At 40.6% G+C, this 23811-nt stretch overlaps 1 protein-coding gene across 2 annotated transcripts in view; it reads left to right on the top strand.

Moving 5' to 3' along the window:
* The first annotated feature begins 5008 nt into the window (after positions 1 to 5008).
* antxr2a (ANTXR cell adhesion molecule 2a) overlaps positions 5009 to 23811 on the top strand; it is an 83470-nt gene continuing 64667 nt past the window's right edge. The window contains exons 1-7 of one of the 2 annotated variants that reach the window (XM_029440412.1): positions 5009 to 5468; positions 10639 to 10710; positions 13737 to 13808; positions 15215 to 15296; positions 15392 to 15496; positions 15751 to 15819; positions 20326 to 20406. In XM_029440412.1, coding sequence (XP_029296272.1) covers positions 5296 to 5468; positions 10639 to 10710; positions 13737 to 13808; positions 15215 to 15296; positions 15392 to 15496; positions 15751 to 15819; positions 20326 to 20406 — 654 coding nt within the window. In that variant the 5' untranslated portion in view covers positions 5009 to 5295. The remainder of the gene's footprint in view (positions 5469 to 10638; positions 10711 to 13736; positions 13809 to 15214; positions 15297 to 15391; positions 15497 to 15750; positions 15820 to 20325; positions 20407 to 23811) is intronic. The other variant, XM_029440411.1, reaches the window with a different exon arrangement.

Consider the following 23811-nt stretch of genomic DNA (forward strand, 5'->3'; position numbering starts at 1 on the left):
GAAACCAAATGGCGTGCAAAAGAATTAACATTCTAATTAAAATCTAATTATACTTTGATTTGCCAGATAATTATACTCGTGTGTAGCTGTTCTCTGGACTATTCAGATTTGATGAGGTGTGTTAGTGGTAATTACCTCGCTGATATGGAGTTGTGTGACAGCGCAGTTTTCACACTGAGGCAAAACAAAAGAAAGTGTAGTTCCTTTGTGTAATCCATGTTTTAATAGAAGCTGTGGTTTGAGTAATTAGTTCTAAGAGTACTTCCTGAGTGATGAGCAAAATAACAGCTCAAAGCAATCGCGATTTAAACAAAATGCAGTTCTATTAACGTTGTCTAAAGCTAGTTTTGAATATTCAATATGTTTACATTTATAGGTTTTCATGACAAATGCAAGTGCGTCACTCACAGTACGTTTATATAACATACTCAGGACACTAAAGCTCTCCAATGAAACACAGACAATTCTTATATGAGGTTTATAATCAATAAAAGATTAACCCATTCTATCAAGGCAAGAAAACAAAAGTATAAAATATTCAAATGAAAAAGTTCAATTTAATAATATTTATGAGCAATTTACTCAACTGTGGTGACAGAAAGACTGACATCGCAGTCTGGCAGATATTACATATTTAGAATTAGTGCAAGAGCCAAACATTAGGCCAAAAATATAAACATACTGTACGTGTCATTTTTATTTATACTTTGAATTTTTATTTTGAGTTTGTCCACAGCTGTTGTGTTAGCATTTACTTCCACACTGCTGCAGTCTGGGTAAACTGTGTAGGTTGAACTGGAAACTCATCCGAACAGAAACGTGATTATAATTTTTAAATATATCAGAATGTCACATTCCCAAAATCATCTTGAGACCATGTTTGGCTCACATCTGTCTTCTGTGATTTGCAGGCGGAGGCTGTCAAAGCAGGCCAGCCAGACCAAAGTGTGGACTCGAGTCACATCAATTTGAGGACTTTAGACCTCACAATATAAAAAAAAAGACTTTCAACCTGCCTTTGACCTGAACACTAATGATTTGTGAGTTCAGGAAGTTGTGACGTTTTGACTTTGAATGTTTAAAATTATGTTATAAAACAAAGTGCGCAGTCGTTGAATCTCACGATTCAATTTGATGTTGATTCTTGGGGTCACGATTTGATTCCAAATCAATTCCCAACCCTCAACAATTCCCAATTCAATATCAATTCTCGATTCAGTACATAGGGGCGCTAACTTCAGGATCTACTCCAGTCCGGTGTGAGCTAATAAAGGCGGTTTGGTGAGAGAAAAGTGTGAATAAGATCATATAGTTTTTATATATGAAAAGGTTATATCAACTGATTACAAACATGTAAACATACAAAGGCAAACCTAAGACAAGAAGGTAACTTTTATTCAGGCTTAATTTACACAAAAAACACTTTTTACTTAAAAGCTTAAAAGTATTTCTCAATTCTCATTGACTTTAAGAAATAAAATTGGTAGGCTAAAGCTGGCTGCCTTTTTATTCCTCAGAAACGTATACATTAAATTGTTCACAAAATAACTCTGTAAAACTGGCATTTTCTGTGATAAAAGAAAAAGTTGTAAATCGATTCAGAATCTTGGAAGAATCTCGATTCTTACATGAATCGATTCTTCCCTTCACCTCTAATGGAGATGTTCTGGTTTTCTCTCATTAAACTGAGTATCTTTAGATTTTGGACTGAAAAAACAAGAACTTTAAAAAGGCCTATTTGTATTTGCTAAAAATATGTTGGATTCATGTTACTGTATTGTGTATTTTCAGAGAATAACATTTAAAAAATGGCAGCCCCCCCCTGCAGTAACTCTGATCCCTAGGGATCACGGACCCCCTGTTGAAGACCCATGCTTTAAAGCTAACTGCTAACATATAAGCCACTGTATTGTGGATCTGGCTACCTGCAGTTAACTATATGTTCAATGCTATTATGCAATCAGAAACACACATTTTTGTTTTGCCATGGTAACACAACATAACTCATTGGAAGCATTGGGCACCACAGATATGACATGCAGCAGCACAAGAGCACGGGGGATTTTCTGTTCAACATTTAATTAAATGATCTTTTTTATTCACATTATGGAAGCTGCAGGTGCCTCCGTCCTCAGCATGGATGGCTCATTGTGTGATTCAAATCCCCAACCCTGGCAGACTTAGTGCATTTCTCTACTCACTCTTCTACACAGGGAGCTGAATCTCTAAACCTGGCAAAGCACCATGGAGCTGTGTGCATAAAACTGGGGCCTTCCTCATCTTATCGCTGCCACGCTCCACCCACTGAGCTACACAGCACCATTTAACTAAATGTAATATGAACATGTGGCCAAAGTGGCATTCCAAAACTAAAAGCCTTCAAGGGAATACCAAGACGGACCACTCCAGATGAGTAATTAGGTTTCGTAACTCCTGTGTCTCTGTCTACCATCCCCTCAGGTTAAACAAAACGTTAATGATATCTTTCTTCATTTAGTATTTTTCAGGACATAGCGGAAATTCCAGGTTTGGTCTGACGTGATTCCTCGTGCCTCTTGTTTGAACAAGGTGTGTGCAGCTGGTGAAGGATGTGACTTCAGGCTATGGAATCAGATACAATCACTGTTAGGCACTCAAAGTGACAACACCTCAGCTGTTGTTGAGCTCTACCTGGTTTATCTGTATCTGCTGCAACACATGTTCTCAATAAAGGTTGAGTTAAAGGGGTTTTATGTGTCTATTGCCATTTCTGCAATTCATATAAGTATATTTCTATGTTTGTTTTACAAGATATGTGGCTGGTGGTTATACAACAGTTGGCACCAGCATTGAAATCCATGAAAATCTGTATAGCAGTAAAATACAAGTTTGTAGCAGGGCTGCAACTAACGATTATTGTCATTATCAATTAATGTACAGATTTCTTTCTCGATTAATCATTTTGTGTATAAAATGTCAGAGAATAATAAAAATGTTCCCAGTTCTAAAAATCTAAAGGGATGTCTTTAAGACCCTATTAATTTAGACAACATTGCACCTATCCAAAACACTTATTATCATTTTAAAAGCTTAGTATTATAAAAAGATTAGTTTTTGTTGTCCCAGTTTAATATGCAATTCAGTTGTAAACACATGTAGTTAGTAGGGGTCCCTGCTCCCTCTCTCTTTCAGATAAGGGGTCATTGGCCTGAAAAACGTTGAAGATCCTAATAGGTCAACATTTTCTCAAAACATTTTTTTTATTGCGTTCTAGGGTCTGTATCTGTGTGTTTGTTACTGAATGTATGAATGTACATGAGGGTTGTGACCCTTTTTCTAAATGTGTGTTATAAAAACTGGAACAGAAGGAATGAAGAAACACAAAAGTAACAATTTAAAAGGAATACTACAATGCTAAATTTCAGAATCTGTCCTCATGCAACATGTTTCCTGAAACGTCTTTGATTTCACACATGGCAAACCTCACATCTGCAGCCTCTTCATCATCTCATTTAGCCAAAAATACTTTTCTGTTTCCTTTAGAGTGACTGTTCTCTCTGTATTGGGAAAAGAGGTTTGGATGCCTGCTTTGTTTGCCACATGTTCATACTGTTTGAAAAGAAGTCTGTTAAAGCCAAGCTGCTGTCTGTGCTTCAATGAGAGGCTCTCAACGTGGATGTCAAAATAATATTTTGAGGAATTGTGAAATTATGAGAAAAGGAGAATACAAAAAGAGATACATATTCCCATGCCTGTGCAGATTGTGTCATTCTTGCAAAATGTAATGAATTATATTAGCTAATGAAATAAAATAGGAAATAGAAAATATATTTTAGTATCAAAGGTCTTCTTTCTGTGTGAAACCCTACTGCTTTGTAGTTTTCAGGCCCATGTGGTTTTAATGCAACACAAATGCAATTTTTGTTTTCATACAGGATAAGTTATTTTAGTTGCCACAGGCATGACACAATCTTTTTGGACCAAATTTCTAGAAATGTACTATAATTATTGTATCTAATGTTTATAACAACGTATAACAGCAAGAAACACTGTGTATAATTCAGCTAAATAAAACAATGTTCTCCCTTAATATATGGATTAACAGTTAGATTTATTATTGAATAGTTTTTGACTGAGTAAAGCATGCTACACAAACTCAATTTCAACATTTATAAATGGGCCTTTTGGGAAATAAACCAGTGGTAGTGCCTTGCTCATGAACTATCCACCATTAAATCACCTAAGTCAGCTCTGACCTGGGTAACTATTGTTAATTTAACATTATTTAGTTGCCTTGTATAAAAGATGATGCAGATGTTATTGGGTGTGTGCACTGGGACCTCCAGTTCTGAAGTCCAACAGTTGGTTCCACATCGGGCATGCGCACTACACTGGAAACGGATGAGGCCTTAAAGTGCTGTCGGAAAGATTGTATTGAAATCTGGTCAAACATGAAGAAACCAACATTGTAAAGCATTTGCATTGGTCAAGCCTGTATTGTACAATCAGAATAGATATACTTTGTATTACCAAGTATGTTATTCACTTACATGGAATTTGCCTTTGTGTTTGGTGTATACAAAACACATTGTAAGAGGAAATACAAATACAGTAAATAAGTAGTACAACAGTCATGAATAAAATAAATAGAAAAAAAGATACTATAGAAAATACTATAATATATGTAAAATAAACAGTATTATTTACAATATAACTGTAATTTACTTTTTAAAATAATTCAGTACCGCTACCAAACTACTATACAATATTTCCACTTTTCCACCACTTAACATTTGTTACATGCTTGAAACAAAATATACTGCCCTGTTCAGTGCATGTATAAAGCAAAACATAAGCCATAAAAATGCCTTACAACCATTTTTAATCATTTCCAACTATGATAAAATAAATAAATAAAAGTCACGCCTGTAGCACTCAGAAGTACGAGCTCTGGCGGAGTACATGAAGGCAGCCTAACTTTTCCCGCAGTGGGTACTGAACTTTATTGTTAGCAGTGATTTAGGTTTTCTTCTGAACAAGGTTGATATGAGGTCAGGAGCTAATTTGGTTTTATTGAGGATTGAGTGAGTGAACAGTGAGTCAGGAAGATGAGGAAACTACACCGCTCATGACGTCAGGGCGGTAGTTTCCTTTATTTCGCAGGTCTGTCAGTTGTCTTGGTTGTTACGGAGGAACTTTGACATGTAGCTCCTCACACTGCGGTATGTGCACTTCATAGTAGACTCTGCGCTCTGTGACACTAAAGGCTATTTATTGTTTTTCAACTCGAGACTTAACTGACTTTTCGTGGCAACAATGTTGGAAAAGTTGTCACGTTATTTCACCACGGAGGGTGAACTTTTTCACGGAAAGAGTCGGTGGACTTCGGCGGCGGTTGCTGTGGTCCTCCTGGGCGTGTTTGCTTCGTCCTGCTGGGCAGAAGAAGCATCCTGTCACGGAGCTTACGACCTCTACTTTGTTTTAGACCGGTAAGTAGGAACACAACTTTTGTTTTTGCCCTCTCTCATTGACGCTAACGATTGAAGTAACGTTACCACTTCACCCTGCAAAGGTCAAGAAGATAACATCTAGAAATTAAGTTATTTTTCTTATAAACCGTTGAGTTTGCCTGTCAGGGAGAAGAGACAAGATGTGGCCGGGGTGATGGAGATGGGAGTTGGGGCGGGGGAGGGGCGCTTTGTCGCAGGTGTGACACCGTTTTCTGTGACCCGTTACACTCTGTGTCCACACGTTTCTTTGTGTTCACGCACTGTTATAAACATAGTGACGCCATAGTGTTAGGGCGGGTAATACAATTTAGCCAAAAGTATGTGGACATTCCTCTCCACACAGGGTAACCATGTGGAAAGTGGTGTTAACATACTTTTAATAAAGGGAAGTCTCTATGCTACAGTATGCCAAACAATGGTGCCAACAGTTTAGGGAAGACCCTGTTCTGTTTCAGCATGAACACATCCAAGTGCACAAAGCCAGATCCATAACAAAATGGTTTTCCCAGCTTGGTGTGGAAGAACTTGACTGGCCTGCACAGAGACGTGACCTCGACCCCACCCAATACCTACACGCCCTTTTGAGCCAGACCTGATCAGTGTCACTAATGCTTGTGTGTCTGAATGGGAGCAAATCCCTGAAGCCAGGTTCTTCAAAGATATTGTCGAAGGTTTTCCCAGAAGAGCGGAGGCTGTTATAGCTGCACCATGATGCTTTTTGAATAACTTGTTTAACAATCACATATGGGTGTGATGTAAGGTTTGCTTTTTGTTGGGTAGTGGTGATAGTAGGAACCAGTGGCCATATTATTATTATTATTATTATTATTATTATTACATTATTACAGGAGCCGTACCACTAAGCCACTAGGCCATCACCACCCCATATTGTATCAGTCTCTGTATGGAGCCCTAACACCTCAACCTGTCAATATCTGGACAACCTATCAGTCTTTTTGTCCAAAGTTGTCCTCTTGTGTCACAGAGGGGTTACATATTTCAGTGTAACATCTCCTGCACATGTTGAATAGGGTTTAGACTGGGTTCCTCTCCCAGATTAATTATCACAGAGGTGATCATCATGAGCAGCTGATAGCTGAAGCTTGTTGCAGCTTGAATGTTTCAGCGAAGACCATATCCCAGACTTTGAATGTTTAGCTAATTTACTACAAGTTACTGTACACTTTACTAATAACCGGTTCCAAAATTTGGTTTGATTTAGTCTGTCATACATATTTACTAAGATATACAACATTTGCAATACATAGAAGACGGATGCAACACAGTTAGGGTTTTGTATATGACAAACTGAACTGAAATCCAGCAATGGGACAATGACGTTATGACTGAGTTGTAATGTCGTACCGACTTTTAAAATCTATCAGCAGCCACAGCAGCTCTGTTTAAATAAAAACAGACACGATCTTCATGTGAATGCATTACCTAACTTAGTTTTCTAAGTCTGTAATAATTTCAAGAGATTAGTTTTAAACCGTACTTGCCTGGAGGTTGGAAAAAAAACACATTAAAACAAAGTTTGGTAACATTACAGCATGTTTTAATTGCTAGCAGTAATGTCAAATATATAAAGTGTGCAACATAAAAATACCTAAACACCAAAGTTGAAAATAGGTGTGCATGTTCATGCCTTAGTTGGAAAGTTAAAACTTTCTGAAACGGGTCAGGTTGGATCTGGTGAAGACACACTCTGACTTCTGACCAATCAGATCTGACAGATAACTGATGCCTGTCCCTGATTGGCTGGAGTGTGATTCTCAGTGGTGACATGAGAGGAAGAGAGCACTCAAACCTCATGGAACCACACAGGTCTAACCATGACCTCTCTCTCTAACCAAGTAGTTGTATCTGCCGGTTAACCAGCCTTAACCAGCTGTCTATAAGAAGCATAGTCACATGGTGTCATGAGGTTGTCCATGTATTGTTTCCCTCACATGAGACATGCTGGTGGTGACCATTTACACGGAAGAAGGGAGGTTTGTCACCTAGAAAATGCTTACTACTTTTAAATACTTTTATAAATAAATTCAGCCATGTTTTGTTTAGGTTACAGCATTTCAACAGTTATTTAGATGGAGATAGATTACCGGTAAGCGGTCCTGGTCTTGACAGTAAAAACGGGGTTCTCTCACTCATTGAAAGTTCTTCAAAGTTTGTCGATTTAATAAAACTTTAAAAGTCTACAGTCTGACCTATAGGATCCAGCAGGACTGTTATCTTAACACATGACCATTTAACTCCTTAAGTATCACCAAAAACTGGATTTAAGAGAGAGCAGACCTCCACCAAGGCCCATGGTGCATTCTCATGCTCCTCGGATGGTCCCGTTTCACGAGTTGGGAAGTTGTTCTTCCAACTTTAGTGTGTTCACGCGAAGATGTGTTGTATTTTATTGCTCAGTGTTTAAACAACACGTTATCTGTTTCCAAGTTGTTTTTTCGACTTGAGGGGGTGTCCACCTTAACTTTCCAAGTGGGGAACACATTTCTCTGATTATTCTGACACCACATGAATGCAGCACATCTGCCCTATCTCGCAATGTTAACTATAGTGAAAAATGATTTGTGTATCTGCCCCGTGATAGGAACAAACAGTCAAGCCGAGCCGATACTTAGCCTCCTTGGCGGAGGAAGTAAGACTTTAAACATCTTTGCAGTCCTTGAAAAATTGTGTGTTAATCATGCAACAAGCAAGAAAGAATTGCATCACCATTTTGAATACACTTTGGCAATATGCTACTTCCTGTGTCTTCTATGTACTCAAAGTGCTGCTTCAAACAAACCACATTCAGTCAGTTCAGCAAAAGTTCTTTCTACATGAAGCTACACATTGCAGTAGCTTCATGTATCATGGAGAGTTTACAGCCGTGACAACAACTGTTTTTAATCCTCTCCTCCCCCGGCTTGGAAACATGCCATCATTCAGGGCCGCTGAGTTGAAACACTGCTCCCCTGACCCATTTTCAAATGACCTCACCCTCACCTAAATAGCTCAATTATAGGATGATGACCAAGATTATTGGCACAAGTTTGACCAAGTGCATGTGTACGTTATTGAATTGGGGGTCTGTTTGATTTACACATTTATATTTGTGAAATATAAAAATCCTAATCTGCAGTGATTCCTCCGTCATCCGTTTGTCATGGTGGCAAATAGTAGCATGTCTCTTTGACGGAAGTTTACTTTTCCCTGCAGATAAAATCACTCTACTTTCAGACTTCCTGATTGTACTGAAAGGCCAAAGATCCTAATGTCAGCAGTTTGGGAAAAAGAATACCTCAATATAAATGCATAGTGTAACAGAGGAAAGAACTATTGGCAACTCATTAAAATAATATGCATTGTGATTACGTTCAATTGAGTTTAGTAATTAGATTTGAAAACTTTATCAAAGACTAACTTAACTCTAAATTCACTTTTTAGAGAATAATATGCACTTTATTACAGATAATTTAAAACTGATTTCAGTCTCTGTGGTTCATTACAGAGAATATTATTTGCCTTTATGTACTTCATTACAGGCCAGAGCGTAACACAGGAGGCGTTATTAGCTGATATAAAAGGAAATGTTTTAAAGTATATCTTGAAATGACTAAAACCAAATCTCAGGAGATATTGAATCTCTTATCATTACATAACTTACATTGATTTATTACCTCTCTCTAGTTCCTGCGGTCTTTGTAATCAACAGGTAAACATCTGGATACTGAGCATGTGCAGTGACAGCCACCAGCGCACAACAAAGTGGGATGGAGTTATGGAAATGCAGGATACCAATAAAAAGAAATGTCTCTGTTGATCATTAGCACCATCAACACAATACAGATGTGTTCTGGAGCAATACAATAAATGTGTCACCCCGTTAACTGCAGCATCAACACTATTTAACCACTGCTAATCACCCACTGACATAATGTTGTCAAAGTGCAGTGGAACTTCACCCTCACAGTCGTGTCTTCCCTTCACTGTGTGACCTTGTCTTTGGGCAGCAGGGAGGAGAGAGGTGGCATGAAAGATGAGCCTCCTAATGGTCAAACCCTTCTGTTTTATGTTCTCCGCATATTACATTGAATTGTAATTATTGCTTTAATTACCTCTTTGTCGTTACATCAAGGGCACATTTTACACAGTGTGTTCATTGTGGTCGGACTGACTTATCGAGGGGTGAGAAGGTCCAAGGGCTACAGGTTGACACCCACCTAACATTGGTTTGTCCTTGGTTACAGCGAGAAATTTATGCATCGTTTTCAACAAATTACCCGGTCTTAATTAGTTTTAATGAGATAAAAGACAGTGGTGGAAGTACTCAGTGCTTTAACGCAAATAAAGTGGCTCTACCTCAAAGGAAACCTTCCTGTTTCCAGGTTTCATTCTTTAATATGAGCTGAAGAGAAGAAGGAAAGAAGATTCGATGGAAGAACACATGACAGAAGGAGGAAAATAAGTTCAAAAGAGTGACAAAGGAAAGTTGTAAAAGTTCAAATGAAGGAAAAAAGAAAAGCAGGAATGAAACCAGGAAAGATATAAAATATTACAATTCCAAAACATTTCTCTAAATACATAAGTCTCACAATTGTTAATGAATCCATTCTGCTGGACTTGCCCCGCTGCAGTCCTGACACACAGACTTTCTGTTGGACTCTTTGACCTATTTGGATTTAGATTTCTTTCCTTTGTTATTTTGTCTGTTCCTGCCCGTGGCTCCTATTGCACACCTGGCCAGTCTTTCTCTGAAATTATGTTTTTTTATTTTTATTTAATTTGAGTTTTTCCATGTCCTCTTGGAGAGCGTGGTTGAGTTGGGAACTATTGCTAATGTTGGCCTGGACGTAGTTACTGTCATCACTTTGGTGATCTTTCTACCTTTTTATTTTGAGAAATAAATTCTAACTCTACCAGCCAAGTAGATTTGCAGAAAGGCAAAGCTCCTGTGAACATTTGAGTGTTCTCACAGCTGAAGTGGCTGCTATACAACACAGACTTATCAGCACAATTATCCAGCATGTGGCTGGTGTTAATGTCCAACTGTGGTTGTGGTACAAAGCACAAATACTGTACAGTATTTTACTCCCCAGCACACAATCTGCTGCCACTGACGAGCTGCAAACTTACTGTTGTTTTCTTGTTTCAGGTCCGGAAGTGTCGCTAATGACTGGGGCGAGATTTACTCGTTTGTGAAGAACCTTACCGACAGATTTGTGAGGTCAGTACAAAGTCGGCAGTGTCGTTGTCATACACTTTCTTTGGAAACAAAGTTTCAGCGTTTCGTAATGCTCATAGAAAGGACATTATGCTCCACAGGCAGACCTGCTGATATTGCACAGAGCAATAAAAAAACATTACAAGAATCTTCTTACAGAAAAGCTATTCACCACCTCTTAAAAATAATAAAACAAATAAAAATAACATAACTGATCAAATGAAAATCAAGTCAAATGTAATATTACAATCCTCAACAAAATACCTTTTATTTTACATCTGTCTTAATATTATCCTGCTTGCTTTAGCGGCTAAAAGGCTATAATTAAAAAGCCTACAACATTAGTTGCAGCCCCCACCTGTTTTACAAACTATTAAATAGCAAAATCTATGACACCTTTTTTGCACATAATTCATTAAAAAGACGAAAGCAGAGAAACCAGCTTGAAACGTTCAGCTTGCATAACGTTTGAGTCAAGCGGCGCCTGCCAGCACAGTACAGACGGTGGCGACCCAGCCAGAATGAAGTGCTTGGTTGAAGAAAATAGCAAAGGCACCAGGTGGGAGTGGGTGGCAGAGAGGAGCAGTCTTCTGGGCTGTGAGAATGGCCATTTGCACCGGGGGGGTCCGGCTCCACACTTATCCCCTGCTTCCACCACAGAACGGCTGACAGGCAGACAATGTACAGTAAAGCAAAAGAACACTGGAAGGCGACGAGGACAATCTGCTTAACAATGCTCGCTCACCAAGAGCTCTTCTGTTGTGCCATGTGGAGCAAACTGGACTACTTCATCAACCCCTCCCTCCCCCCCGCCAAAGAAAAAGAAGTCCCACAACCACCCTCTGATATGTCCTTGGCATCACTGCCTCTTAGTCTGTCCATACTGCTTCAGCGGTAACGTATACAATCACAAGCTCCACTGAAAGCCTTGTTTGACGTGAAGTCACCACCCACGATTTATCATCTGCGACTTGAGCGTGGCTAATTTTTAGTCCACATATGACTCTGAAACTTGCAGACAGGATGTGGACGTATACAACTGCTACTGGCACCATCCAAATCTGGCCGTGTGGCTTAAAGATTGTGCTATGTTTGCGGGGGAGGATCGCGACTGGGCCATGTGTCATGTGGGTGAGAAATATCAGCACCTCTCCTTATGCTCCGAAGGCTTCGGATCTCTGAAGGAAACACTTGTGCGCTTAACTATCTGAAGTTTAACTCGCTCTGTGGGATGGCATCCGTGTGCTGTGTGTTTGTAACAGATACAGGAAGTACATTTACCCAAGTCCTGTACTTCAGTATACTAATACTTTATGTGGTATATCAATTTTATTATTTTCTCACCTACGTTTATCTGATGGTTGGTTACTTATAGCGTCTGTGATTTTAAATAGTGTCAACTGAGGATGTAGCTTTAGCTATGCATCCAACTTTAATCTTTTTTAGGCTTCTGTTATTTATATTAGGTTTAAATTTGTGTTTTTATTAACCACAGCGACTAAAAAAGTATTTATGTGTGTTGGTCACACCGGTGCAATATTTGACCCATTACATAATGTCATTACAGTTCCTCATTTTGTTTTCCCTGTGAGATAAATTGAGAGAGTAAAGCTGTTTGATAAAAATCTTGTATTTCTGAGATGTACATTTTTCCGGAACTTAAAAAAAAAGCATCCTTGTTTCAGCGTGATCTGTAGAGGAGCCTGTGAACCTTCAGTCCATCGTGCATGAAACAAAAGCCTCAAGTCAAATTCATTTATTCGTATCTCCATGCAGACTTAGATCGGAGGTTCGGATAAGGAAAAAAAAAAGAAAATCCCAGACATTCATTGGATGTCTTGTGTATAGATTAGACTGAAATGACAAGAGTAGAGTTACAATATGGAGAAACGAGATAACAATATATAGTTATAGATAAATAAAAAGTCAGTATGGCTCAAAATGTGTCAGTCGGGAAAAATATTCAAACCTTATTATCTCCTATTTTAAATCCTAATTTTGCTCATTTCAGTCTTTATCTTAATTGGGCAAAGTACAACTGCTGTGTGTTAAGAAGAAATTAACCACCCGCAATTTACAATGCTTTTTTTGTTTTAGTATTTATAACAAAACTCAGCTATTCTGTTGGCACGAGTATTGAACATGTTTAAACAATATCCTGCCTAACAAGTTGCAAAGTAAGGGTAACGCTTAAAATTGTGGATCGTTTATCACTATGAGTACTTTTAATACTCGTTGCTTTTCTTTTACTTCAGTAAAATCACAGGACTATTACTTGTAATTAGTAATTAGTTATTAATTATTTTTCCTTTGTGGCGTTACAGCGTTTATTTGAATAATTTGACAGTTTTTCAAGACGAGCCGGTGAAGTTTTCAAGTACATTTTTACAGTGGGAGTTGTATATTTTCTGTGCTCATCTTAGTTTTCACAAATTTCAGCTGGAAGTATACTCAGAAAGTATTTCTGAGGCAGTGATTGTGCTGTAACTTGACAGAGGGAGTGATACTGAATGTAAACAGTCTCTGTGTTCAGAGTGTCCAGTGTCATATCACACCCTTAAACAGTCACAGGTACAAAGTATACGTGTGTGTGTGTGTGTGTGTGTGTGTGTGTGTGTGTGTGTGTGTGTGTGTGTGTGTGTGTGTGTGTGTGTGTGTGTGTGTGTGTGTGTGTGACTCATCATCACAACATGTTTCCTGTCTGTGAATGGATTAATCACTTCCTTCAGTCCCACAGAAGCTGCTTTAAGTCGTACACTAATATTAGTTGACATTAAAAGAGCCCCTTATGTTTGGTTCATTATATTACCTTCTCCTGAACCCATGTAAGAGTTTTATATAAAAACTGTCAGTCACACTCTTTTATAGCCATTGTGGGTGTTTTACATGTCATGCTATGAGGATGAAGTGAGGATTTTATTTATAGTATATTGTCTAATATAGACACTTAGTGCTGTTAAATTTCAAGAATGAGATTTTTTGAAAGAAACACAACATTTCTGATTACTAATTTTTGTTTTTCTCTTTAGCCCCAGAATGAGAGTTTCGTTGATCGTCTTCTCGTCCAGAGCCCAAGTCCTTCTGCCTCTGACCGGAGACAGGTACTGAACTGTGAAATACGCTCTCATGTACAAGGCTGCTTCCATGGTTACTGTACCTTACATTAAGAAGTCTCATGGTCTACATATGTCTACTTTTGTTTAGTTTTTTTGATTTATGTTTTTCACATTTTGTTTTATATCTCACACACCAGCAACAGTTGTGAGATGACATGTGTCAAAAGTCACAGATGTTGCCGTAGTGTTTAAACCCTTGAAGCTCTCCCTGTAATGTCTAATGTTGTAACGCACCAATCAGGACTGTTTTTATAGCAATACTGTGTTTTTACATGATTTCTTCATCATTGTGATGAAGTAACTTAATTACTCTGGTAGTTAATTATTAGCCAACATCAGACATTCCTGTCTAGCTGATGTTTACAATAAGATAAAACTAATGACATATAGTCTTTTTCCTTATTGCCCAGTTCTACCACTTATCTACTAAGTATCTTTGCTTTTCCATCTTGGGGTGTTGCTAATATTGTGCCTCTCAAAGTCACATCACTTATTTAAGAACCAACAAAAGGGATACAAATGAATTCAGTCAAAACTGCAAAATTGTAAAAAAACAAACAAAACAACTGATTTGCAGAAGTGCAGCAGATATAGTTTCTTAGGAAGTTTAAGGTCACGGTAGAATTGTGTTGTCATCACCTCCATATGCAGCACTGAGTGTACAGGAGAATCACACATGCGGTCGTGGTGAATACAACAAATAACAAACATGTCCGACATACAAAAGCTGTGTGCAGCAGATGATACAACAGTATTAAGTAGTATAACAACTGTAACCTGATGGTGGGATTCCAGTTTTGCTTATTAGATAAAATGCTATGAATACTAATAAGTGTGGTCTTTGCACTTTATTTTGATTACATACAAAAGCCTAAATCAGTGAAGTGAAGGGTAAGTACCAGAACTAAAGTTTACTTAACATATAAGATAGTACTAAGCTGTGTATTAAATAAAAATATCTCTTAAATTAAACTAAGACACTTTCCAAGCTGTCATAATAATACTATATATATATATCAGAATATACAGTATATCATTTATATTTCTGTTGATCATATTTTATTGCTGTAATTACATACTATGACAGTTTTTTGTTGTTTGGGGTTTCCTTCAGGCCTCCATAGTGAAATGTTTGCATGGCGACATTCTGTTGAGGTTAGAGGTTCAATTCCCTTTGGGCCTCTAAATGCTAAACTGGATAAACGGCTTCTATTTTCATCTTTACTATTAGAACAACTTGTTAAAGTCTCTGCAGCACGACCATAACCAGCTCATCATGTAGCTACAGTACAGTGATACAAATAAGTACATTTGGATTTCTGATTTAACTTTAGTACAGTAGGACGCATGTGGACCAAAATGTCAAGCATTTATTCTCTGTGTGCTTCAAGATACGAGATAGAAGAGGGTCTGAAGCTCTTGCGGGACGTGAAACCAGCAGGGGAAACGTATATGCATGAGGGAATAAAAGAGGTCAGTTTACCCTCCCAAATAAATCATTTTGTTTTTACAAATATCCTTGTGAGATTGAGGTGTGATGAAATGTTTCGTGTCATTTGAACCTGAAGGCCTCAGCTCAGATACGGGCACAAACCACCAAGTCCTCCAGCATCATCCTGGCTTTAACTGACGGGAAACTTGCAGTTTACGTTCACGAGCTCACGGTGAAAGAGGTGAGATTCATAAAGTGTCAGAATGTTAGGAAATTGCTGAAATTGACTGCAAATACAACAAATAAATGTCCCTTTTCTTCCTCAGCATTTTAAAATATCCTATTTTTCAAACAACTTTTATTTATTTAATTAGTGAAATATGTATAATGTTTTTTCTTGAATGTTGATGTGGTGCCTGTACATCCTGTCTACATTAATTTTTTTCTCTATGTGCAACCTGTTGCACATAATCTACACATTTGTTTGATCCGCAGGCGGACGAGGCGAGGAAATTCGGAGCTCGTGTTTACTGTGTGGGTATCAAGGACTTCGATGAGCAGCAGGTAAGAAAGCTCGAGTCTTAATCTGCAGCAGTGAAGTCTGTCACTGAATGAACGCTGAACGATTACATTTCATAGCAAGAGACATCTTGTCATGTTGGAAGAGTGTCAAGAAAGGTAAACACATGTAATGTGACTGCCATTACCTGCATGGAAAATCCATGTCAGTGATATCAGTAAAAACTCTAGTAAAACACTCCTGCAGCATAATCCACCTTTCAGATGTTCTTCTGTGTGTTCAGTTTGATCCAAATACTCTTTGTTTTTCTGAAAGAAGGTGGATTATGCTGCTTCATGTGGAGCTCTGGAGCTCCCAGGACAACAGGATATTTAGACATTTCTTCAGCATTCTTTATTTATTTTTAGTACTTTATTATTTTTAGCATTTTCTTTCTTGGATAGATAATAGTTTAGATTGATAATGTAGAGTTATGTAATCATTTGGCTACTGGGGCTCTTCATGAATACATATGGAATAAAAAAGAAACAAGTCCTGCCGCAGTTACGTTGGCTAACGAGGAGGGAATTCTCTGAATTTGTTCCATTTCGTGGAAGCTATGTAAGTCAAGTGGTTTTGGGCCTATGAGTTCTGAGCAAGAGTTTAAGTGGGTGAGCAGTGATTTGTGTAAAAATGGCTTCAATCTGATAATTCTACAAATTTCCTGATGTAAAATCACAAGAGTGCAGTGTCTTTAGTACTAACTGTGAGCGTAGTTTCTTTGTTGTATACTATTCAGACTTGGACATGCATTGTCTGAATTCGGGGGTCTGGGGGTCCTCCTCCACAGTTTGCGCTTCGAACACTTATTTTCCTGCATTCTGGTGAACTTGTCTGCACCTGGTGGAAATGTCTTTATTTCTGTAAAGGAAAACACAGAATTCAGACGGAGGGTGACGATTCAAAAATATAATGTAATGTGAATCAGTAAGGCTCTCTGGCTTTCCAATATTATCTTCTCCTAAAGATCTACTTTTCTCAATTAACGCTATCCCTGCTGAGTCAGCACACGTGTAGATATGATTTACTCTTCACTCCTATTTTGAATCTTTTGTTTGATGAAGTCACCTCTTTAAAATGTGCAATTTCTATTATGAATGAATTCATAATTAATGAAATATTCTCATTTTCCAAAATGTCTGCACATTCAAAACAGACTTCACATATCTGTGTTCAGATTTTGAGAATAAAGTTGTAACATTTAGAGTTTAGGGAAGCGGCCGTGCACTACTCTTCACCGGAGGAAGGAACTGAAACGAACTGTAAACACTTCCGATCAGGCATAAATCTCACCGTTGTTTGTCTTATTGTACACACACATGTTAACTTAAGCTTCTCACTGGGAAGCATGGAGTAGAGAGACAGTCCCAAACAGAGCAAATGTGTCTATTAGCGTGTCGGACGCAGAGACAGAAACACAGCTGCCCCTCCTGTTATATTATAGATTATGACTTAAATTACTAAATATCAAATTTCCTTTTTTTTCTATCAGTATCTCTAATATTCTGTTGTAGTTAACCTGCCGTCCCTACATGTCCCTGCCGTCCCTACATGTCCCTGCCGTCCCTACATGTCCCTACATGTCCCTGCCGTCCCTACATGTCCCTGCCGTCTCTACATGTCCCTACATGTCCCTACATGTCCCTGCCGTCCCTACATGTCCCTACATGTCCCTGCCGTCCCTACATGTCCGTCCCTACATGTCCCTGCCGTCCCTACATGTCCCTGCCGTCCCTACATGTCCCTACATGTCCCGTCCCTACATGTCCCTGCCGTCCCTACATGTCCCGTCCCTACATGTCCCGTCCCTACATGTCCCTGCCGTCCCTTACACGTCCCTACATGTCCCTGCCGTCCCTACATGTCCCTACATGTCCCTGCCGTCCCTACATGTCACTACATGTCCCTGCCGTCCCTACATGTCCCTGCCGTCCCTACATGTCCCTACATGTCCCTGCCGTCCCTACATGTCACTACATGTCCCTGCCGTCCCTACATGTCCCTGCCGTCCCTACATGTCCCTGCCATCCCTACATGTCCCTTCCGTCCTACATGTCCCTGCCGTCCCTACATGTCACTACATGTCCCTGCCGTCCCTACATGTCCCTGCCGTCCTACATGCACTACATGTCCTGCCGTCCTACATGTCGTCCTACTGCATACAGTCCCAATTGACAGTGTACCCTAACCGTCCCGACATGTCACTAACATGTCCCTGCCGTCCCTACATGTCCCTGCCGTCCCTACATGTCCCTACATGTCCCTGCCCGTCCCTACATGTCCCTGCCGTCCCTACATGTCCCTACATGTCCCTACATGTCCCTGCCGTCCCTCGTCGTCCCTACATGTCCCTACATGTCCCTGCCGTCCCTACATGTCCCTACAATGTCCCTGCCGTCCCTACATGTCCCTGCCGTCCCTACATGTCCCTGCCGTCCCTACATGTCCCTGCCGTCCCTACATGTCACTACATGTCCCTCCTGCCGTCCCTACATGTCCCTACATGTCCCGTCCCTACATGTCCCTGCCGTCCCTACATGTCCCGTCCCTACATGTCCCGTCCCTACATGTCCCCTGCCGTCCTTACATGTCCCTACATGTCCCTGCCGTCCCTACATGTCCCTACATGTCCCTGCCGTCCCTACATGTCCCTGCCGTCCCTACATGTCCGCCTGCCGTCCCTACATGTCCCTACATGTCCCTGCCGTGCCCTACATGTCCCTACATGTCCCTGCCGTCCCTACATGTCCCTTGCCGTCCCTACATGTCCCTGCCGTCCCTAACATGTCCCTACATGTCCCTGCCGTCCCTACATGTCCCTGCCGTCCCTACATGTCCCTACATGTCCCTGCCGTCCCTACATGTCCCTACATGTCCCTGCCGTCCCTACATGTCCCTGCCGTCCCTACATGTCCCTACATGTCCCTACATGTCCCTACATGTCCCTGCCGTCCCTACATGTCCCTGCCGTCCCTACATGTCCCTACATGTCCCTGCCGTCCCTACATGTCCCTACATGTCCCTGCCGTCCCTACATGTCCCTGCCGTCCCTACATGTCCCTACATGTCCCTACATGTCCCTGCCGTCCCTACATGTCCCTGCCGTCCCTACATGTCCCTACATGTCCCTGCCGTCCCTACATGTCCCTACATGTCCCTGCCGTCCCTACATGTCCCTGCCGTCCCTACATGTCCCTACATGTCCCTGCCGTCCCTACATGTCCCTGCCGTCCCTACATGTCCCCTACATGTCCCTGCCGTCCCTACATGTCCCTACATGTCCCTGCCGTCCCTACATGTCCCTGCCGTCCCTACATGTCCCTACATGTCCCTGCCGTCCCTACATGTCCCTGCCGTCCCTACATGTCCCTACCGTCCCTACATGTCCCTACATGTCCCTGCCGTCCCTACATGTCCCTGCCGTCCCTACATGTCCCTGCCGTCCCTACATGTCCCTACATGTCCCTGCCGTCCCTACATGTCCCTACATGTCTCCTGCCGTCCCTACATGTCCCTGCCGTCCCTACATGTCCCTACATGTCCCTACATGTCCCTGCCGTCCCTACATGTCCCTGCCGTCCCTACATGTCCCTGCCGTCCCTACATGTCCCTACATGTCCCTGCCGTCCCTACATGTCCCTACATGTCCCTGCCGTCCCTACATGTCCCTGCCGTCCCTACATGTCCCTACATGTCCCTACATGTCCCTACATGTCCCTGCCGTCCCTACATGTCCCTGCCGTCCCTACATGTCCCTACATGTCCCTGCCGTCCCTACATGTCCCTGCTGTCCCTACATGTCCCTGCCGTCCCTACATGTCCCTGCCGTCCCTACATGTCCCTACATGTCCCTGCCGTCCCTACATGTCCCTGCCGTCCCTACATGTGCCTGCCGATTCTCCCTTGCCTGCATGTAACCAAGAGTCTGTTAAACACTGATGTGTAACTATTAAAGTTGACTGTGAACATGTGCACTGTGTGCCAGTTTAAGTAGAAACTGTGGAGTAAAGGGAACATTTACATTGGCTGTTAAATCAGTTATTGGCCCATCACACTATTCACACTGTTTAGAAATCAACAAATTGAATTGGCCAAAGGAAAATCTAATCGCCACTTTTATTTATTATTTGTCCCCACATATAATATTCACTCCATAAAATGATGTCAGACTGTCCCAATCTTTCCTTCTCATGTCAGTGATGTCTGCGGTCTCTCCTCCAACATGGTGGCCTGTCCCTTGTAACCAATGGTAACCATCCTGTGATGAGCTCTTATTAAGTCAAATAACAAAGAAAATATTGCTCTCAGTTTGATGTCGCAGTGATTTCTTTTTTTTCTTTTTTTTTAGTGGTTGAGCAAAGTGTTTGCCACAGTCATGCCATCTGCTATGTCTCCTCCTGCCCATGATATGAAAGGAAAGACAGTGCTCAGTCATAAAGAGGAAAAGAGAAAAAGAAGAAAGCAGTATAAAATCCGTTCTTGTTTACTCAACTCTGTCATGATACCAACAGCTTGCTCAAATTGCGGACACCAAGGATCAAGTGTTTCCTGTCAAAGATGGCTTCCACGCGCTCAAAGGCATCATCAATTCTGTAAGTTCGCCTACTTTCTGTTTGTGTGTCTGTGTATGTGTGTGTGTGTGTGTGTGTGTGTGTGTGTGTGTGTGTGTGTGTGTGTGTGTGTGTTGTTGGACTGTGAGTTTCAGTCAGCTTAGGTCTGAGGTGGATGTATGAGATTAATTAGTAACACTTATGCATGAAACTGTTGAATCATTTAAAGGTTTTTTTCCGTATTTTAGGGAGGAAAAATTGACATACAATATTGTTGGCTATTTCGGAAATCAGGTGTGTAGATGGGCAAAAGAATTGTGTTCCCTGCCTTGGCTTCATTGAAGTGTGTCACCCATTAAGGCACAACCTCAGTGAACTGCATGGAAAATGTCTGTGGAAATAACTGCTCGCTGTGTGTTTGTAGACGGAGAAGGAAATGTATTTTATTAATCAAATCAAATTAAGACGCTGGAATGGGAGCAGCTTGACAGTTAGTCACTGTCCATATGACATCCTCCTCACAGTGTTTTTATTGTGTTGAGTGTCAACTCTGCAGCATTAGCGCTTCAATACAATTAATGCTTTTTTTTCTGATGAACAAATCTGAATAAAAGAGTAGCGCATCAAACCCATCTTGTCAGTGCAATGCTGTAATCGGTGAATAGAGTCCCGTTAGTGTTTATATGGAGTTTCCCATGCAGCCAGCCAATTAGTGATACTTTCCATTTGCTGCAGCTTTTAGCCTAAACGCTGTCAGCCAAGACAGGGGTTTGTATGGCAACATTTTTACATGAATCTGAGCCCGGAGCCCTGCGGAGCGCACTGACCTAAGCCGGACTTAACAAGGCTGGCAGTGTTTGGGAAAAGAGCAGAAGCAGACGAAGCAGTCAGACATGCAGCTGGAGGGACGTGGAGCCAAAGGGTGTGTCTTGTTTCTGTTGTGTGATCCAAAGTGCAACGACTATGATTGATTGTGTTGCTTTTTAACAACATGACTGTCGAGTGAAGGAGGCTCTGAAGCTGTGGCTCTCGCACAATGTGAAAGTGGGATGATGCACAATAACGTAGGATATCTCTGATGCCAAATATCTTATTTGAAATTTCTTCTGCTCATATATTATTTCACTAAATTGGCACTGTGATTAAAACATCATGATATGTATTTAAAATTCCAACAACTGCATGTCCCACAAATGTTGTCTAGCGTGCGTCTTTCATCTGCACGTTGTTTCCACGGGTCCTTGAAAGTTTGTGAATTTGAGGGGAAACGAAATCAAGGCCTTGAAAGTTTCTGAAAATAGACCTAAATAGACACGTGTCATTGAAAGTGCTTGAATTTATATATTTTGTGCTCAGATCAGAAATGGAAGTTATTTAGATATCTTTGTTACTTAGCGTTAGTTGTTTCCGTCACTGTAACGCAGCACAGAAGTGTTCACACGCTCAAGCCTCTCTCTTTAACTGTTGACTGTGAGCTTCTGTAAAACCTGCTCCTTGTTATTCAAAAGATTCTCAATGTTGTAACCCTAATTAACTTGATCCGTGTCTCATACTATGCCGTGTTGGGTTGAAGGAATTAGGTCTGGAGGCCCTTAAAGAAGGAACTCTGTTTGCAGCAAAATTATAAAAAGTAATTATAAAAATAAATAAATGACACCACAATTCATTCAAAACAGGTGTAATAGTTGTTGGATCATTATAAAGCGGGAGTAACAATGACGAGCATATTATAAAAAGGTAAAGATGACCTAGAATATCATCTCAAAGGAGCGAGTGAATCCATGTTGTAGTAATTAGCATGAGGATGTGTTGAAAGCCTCTGAAAGGCTGGATTAGATTTATTTATAATTAGAAGAAAATATGCTTCTAATCTGTTAATGTGCTAAACTAAGGAAACCTTTTATATTTTTTTATTTTGAGAGCATGCACACATTTCTTCTCACGAGGTCGTCCTTCCCATTAAAGACATTAATACATATTTCTGTCTTTTCCAAAAATGCTTTAAAGCCAGTACAAGAATTTGCAACAAAGAAGGCTCAGCGACGCTTCCAGCATCCAAGTGAAACGCGTTGCATTCTTCTCTGATTAGTACTAATGGATTCCTGACTAGTTGGCCTCCTCACTCCTCTGTTGGATTTTGAGGATTTGAGATGATCTGCGCAGCCTTTTGCTGCAGGATCCACCCTGTGTCTGTGACCAGCATGACAAAACACACAGAAGGAGCGCGACAAAGTTTCTGAACCCTTTTGAGGCTATTTTTTCTTCTTCATCTGCGCTACACTGGACCTTTGTTGTCTGCGCTGCCGGCTTATTGTGAAAACTCTAAATTGCAATGTAGCCACATCGTTCTCGTTAACTTCCTTTAGCTGCTGAACGCAGTCCGCTGCGACCTGTACAGTATCGCAGACTTCAACATGTTCGGATGCTGTGACGCATTCCTTTAAATAATGTATGACAGAAATACCCTCATGAACCTTTCCACTAAACCAGCCTCATCCTTTCAGAAAGCTCACCAGTTTCAACGCTGGCTGAGATATTCGGAGGACTTTGGATATTTGGACGACTTGCCACCTCCCCCCCCCCCTGCAGCCTGTAAATAATGTTTGTCACTAGATCCCAGAGAAATGAATAGCTGCTGTTAAAGTTCAACCAAACTGAGACATTCAAAGCTTATATTCTAATATTTACAAAACATTGAGCTCCTTTAACCCTGATCAATTAATTTACCCACATTTCTTAAATGAATATAACAAAATATAGTGTTTCTTTTTTTTTTTAAGGTAAGTGTTACTTTTGCAAATGGCAAATTGCTCATTTTGGAGCAACATTTCTACACTTAAAGGGACAACAAAGTAATTCCTCGGGTCCCACCATTATTTTAAGCTTAGGGCAGGCAAACAGTCCGCTTTTTTTTTTCCTCCCCTTTTTTTCTCGGGCACTGCCAAGGAAGTAATTAGACGGGGAAGATAGTGGCACAGAGGAACAGCAGCAGATCCTTTTCCTCCCAGCTGTCATCTACAACCCTCTCCCCTTTTAACGATTCCATATCAAGCCATCATATTTAATAAGGCCGCTGTAAACATTCCCTCTTCCTCTCCTCTGATTGAAGTTTCACCCAACATCAGATGAAAGGTTCAAGTGTCCTATATTGCAGTTAATATGCTTCTTTTTACCGACTGTGTACTGGGATTTGCATAGTTTGTCCTTTGTTGATTTATTGAATCAAAGCGGATAGTGCAGCTCCATGACAGTGGGCTCACACAGGCCTCTTTATATGATAATGCAGGATCCCGGAGGTTTTTAATAGAACTGAGAAATGTAATAGTCTTGCATAATTTTCCCATAAAGGCTGACACAGCTGCCGTTTGCTTCCTCCTGTTCTTCTCGCCGCTGATATTCGGCGCTCTCCTTTAGCCGCCAGGCCCCGATCAGGAGTGAGACATTTCT

The sequence above is a fragment of the Cottoperca gobio genome, chromosome 9 (assembly GCF_900634415.1).
Source record: "Cottoperca gobio chromosome 9, fCotGob3.1, whole genome shotgun sequence".
NCBI lineage: Eukaryota > Metazoa > Chordata > Actinopteri > Perciformes > Bovichtidae > Cottoperca > Cottoperca gobio.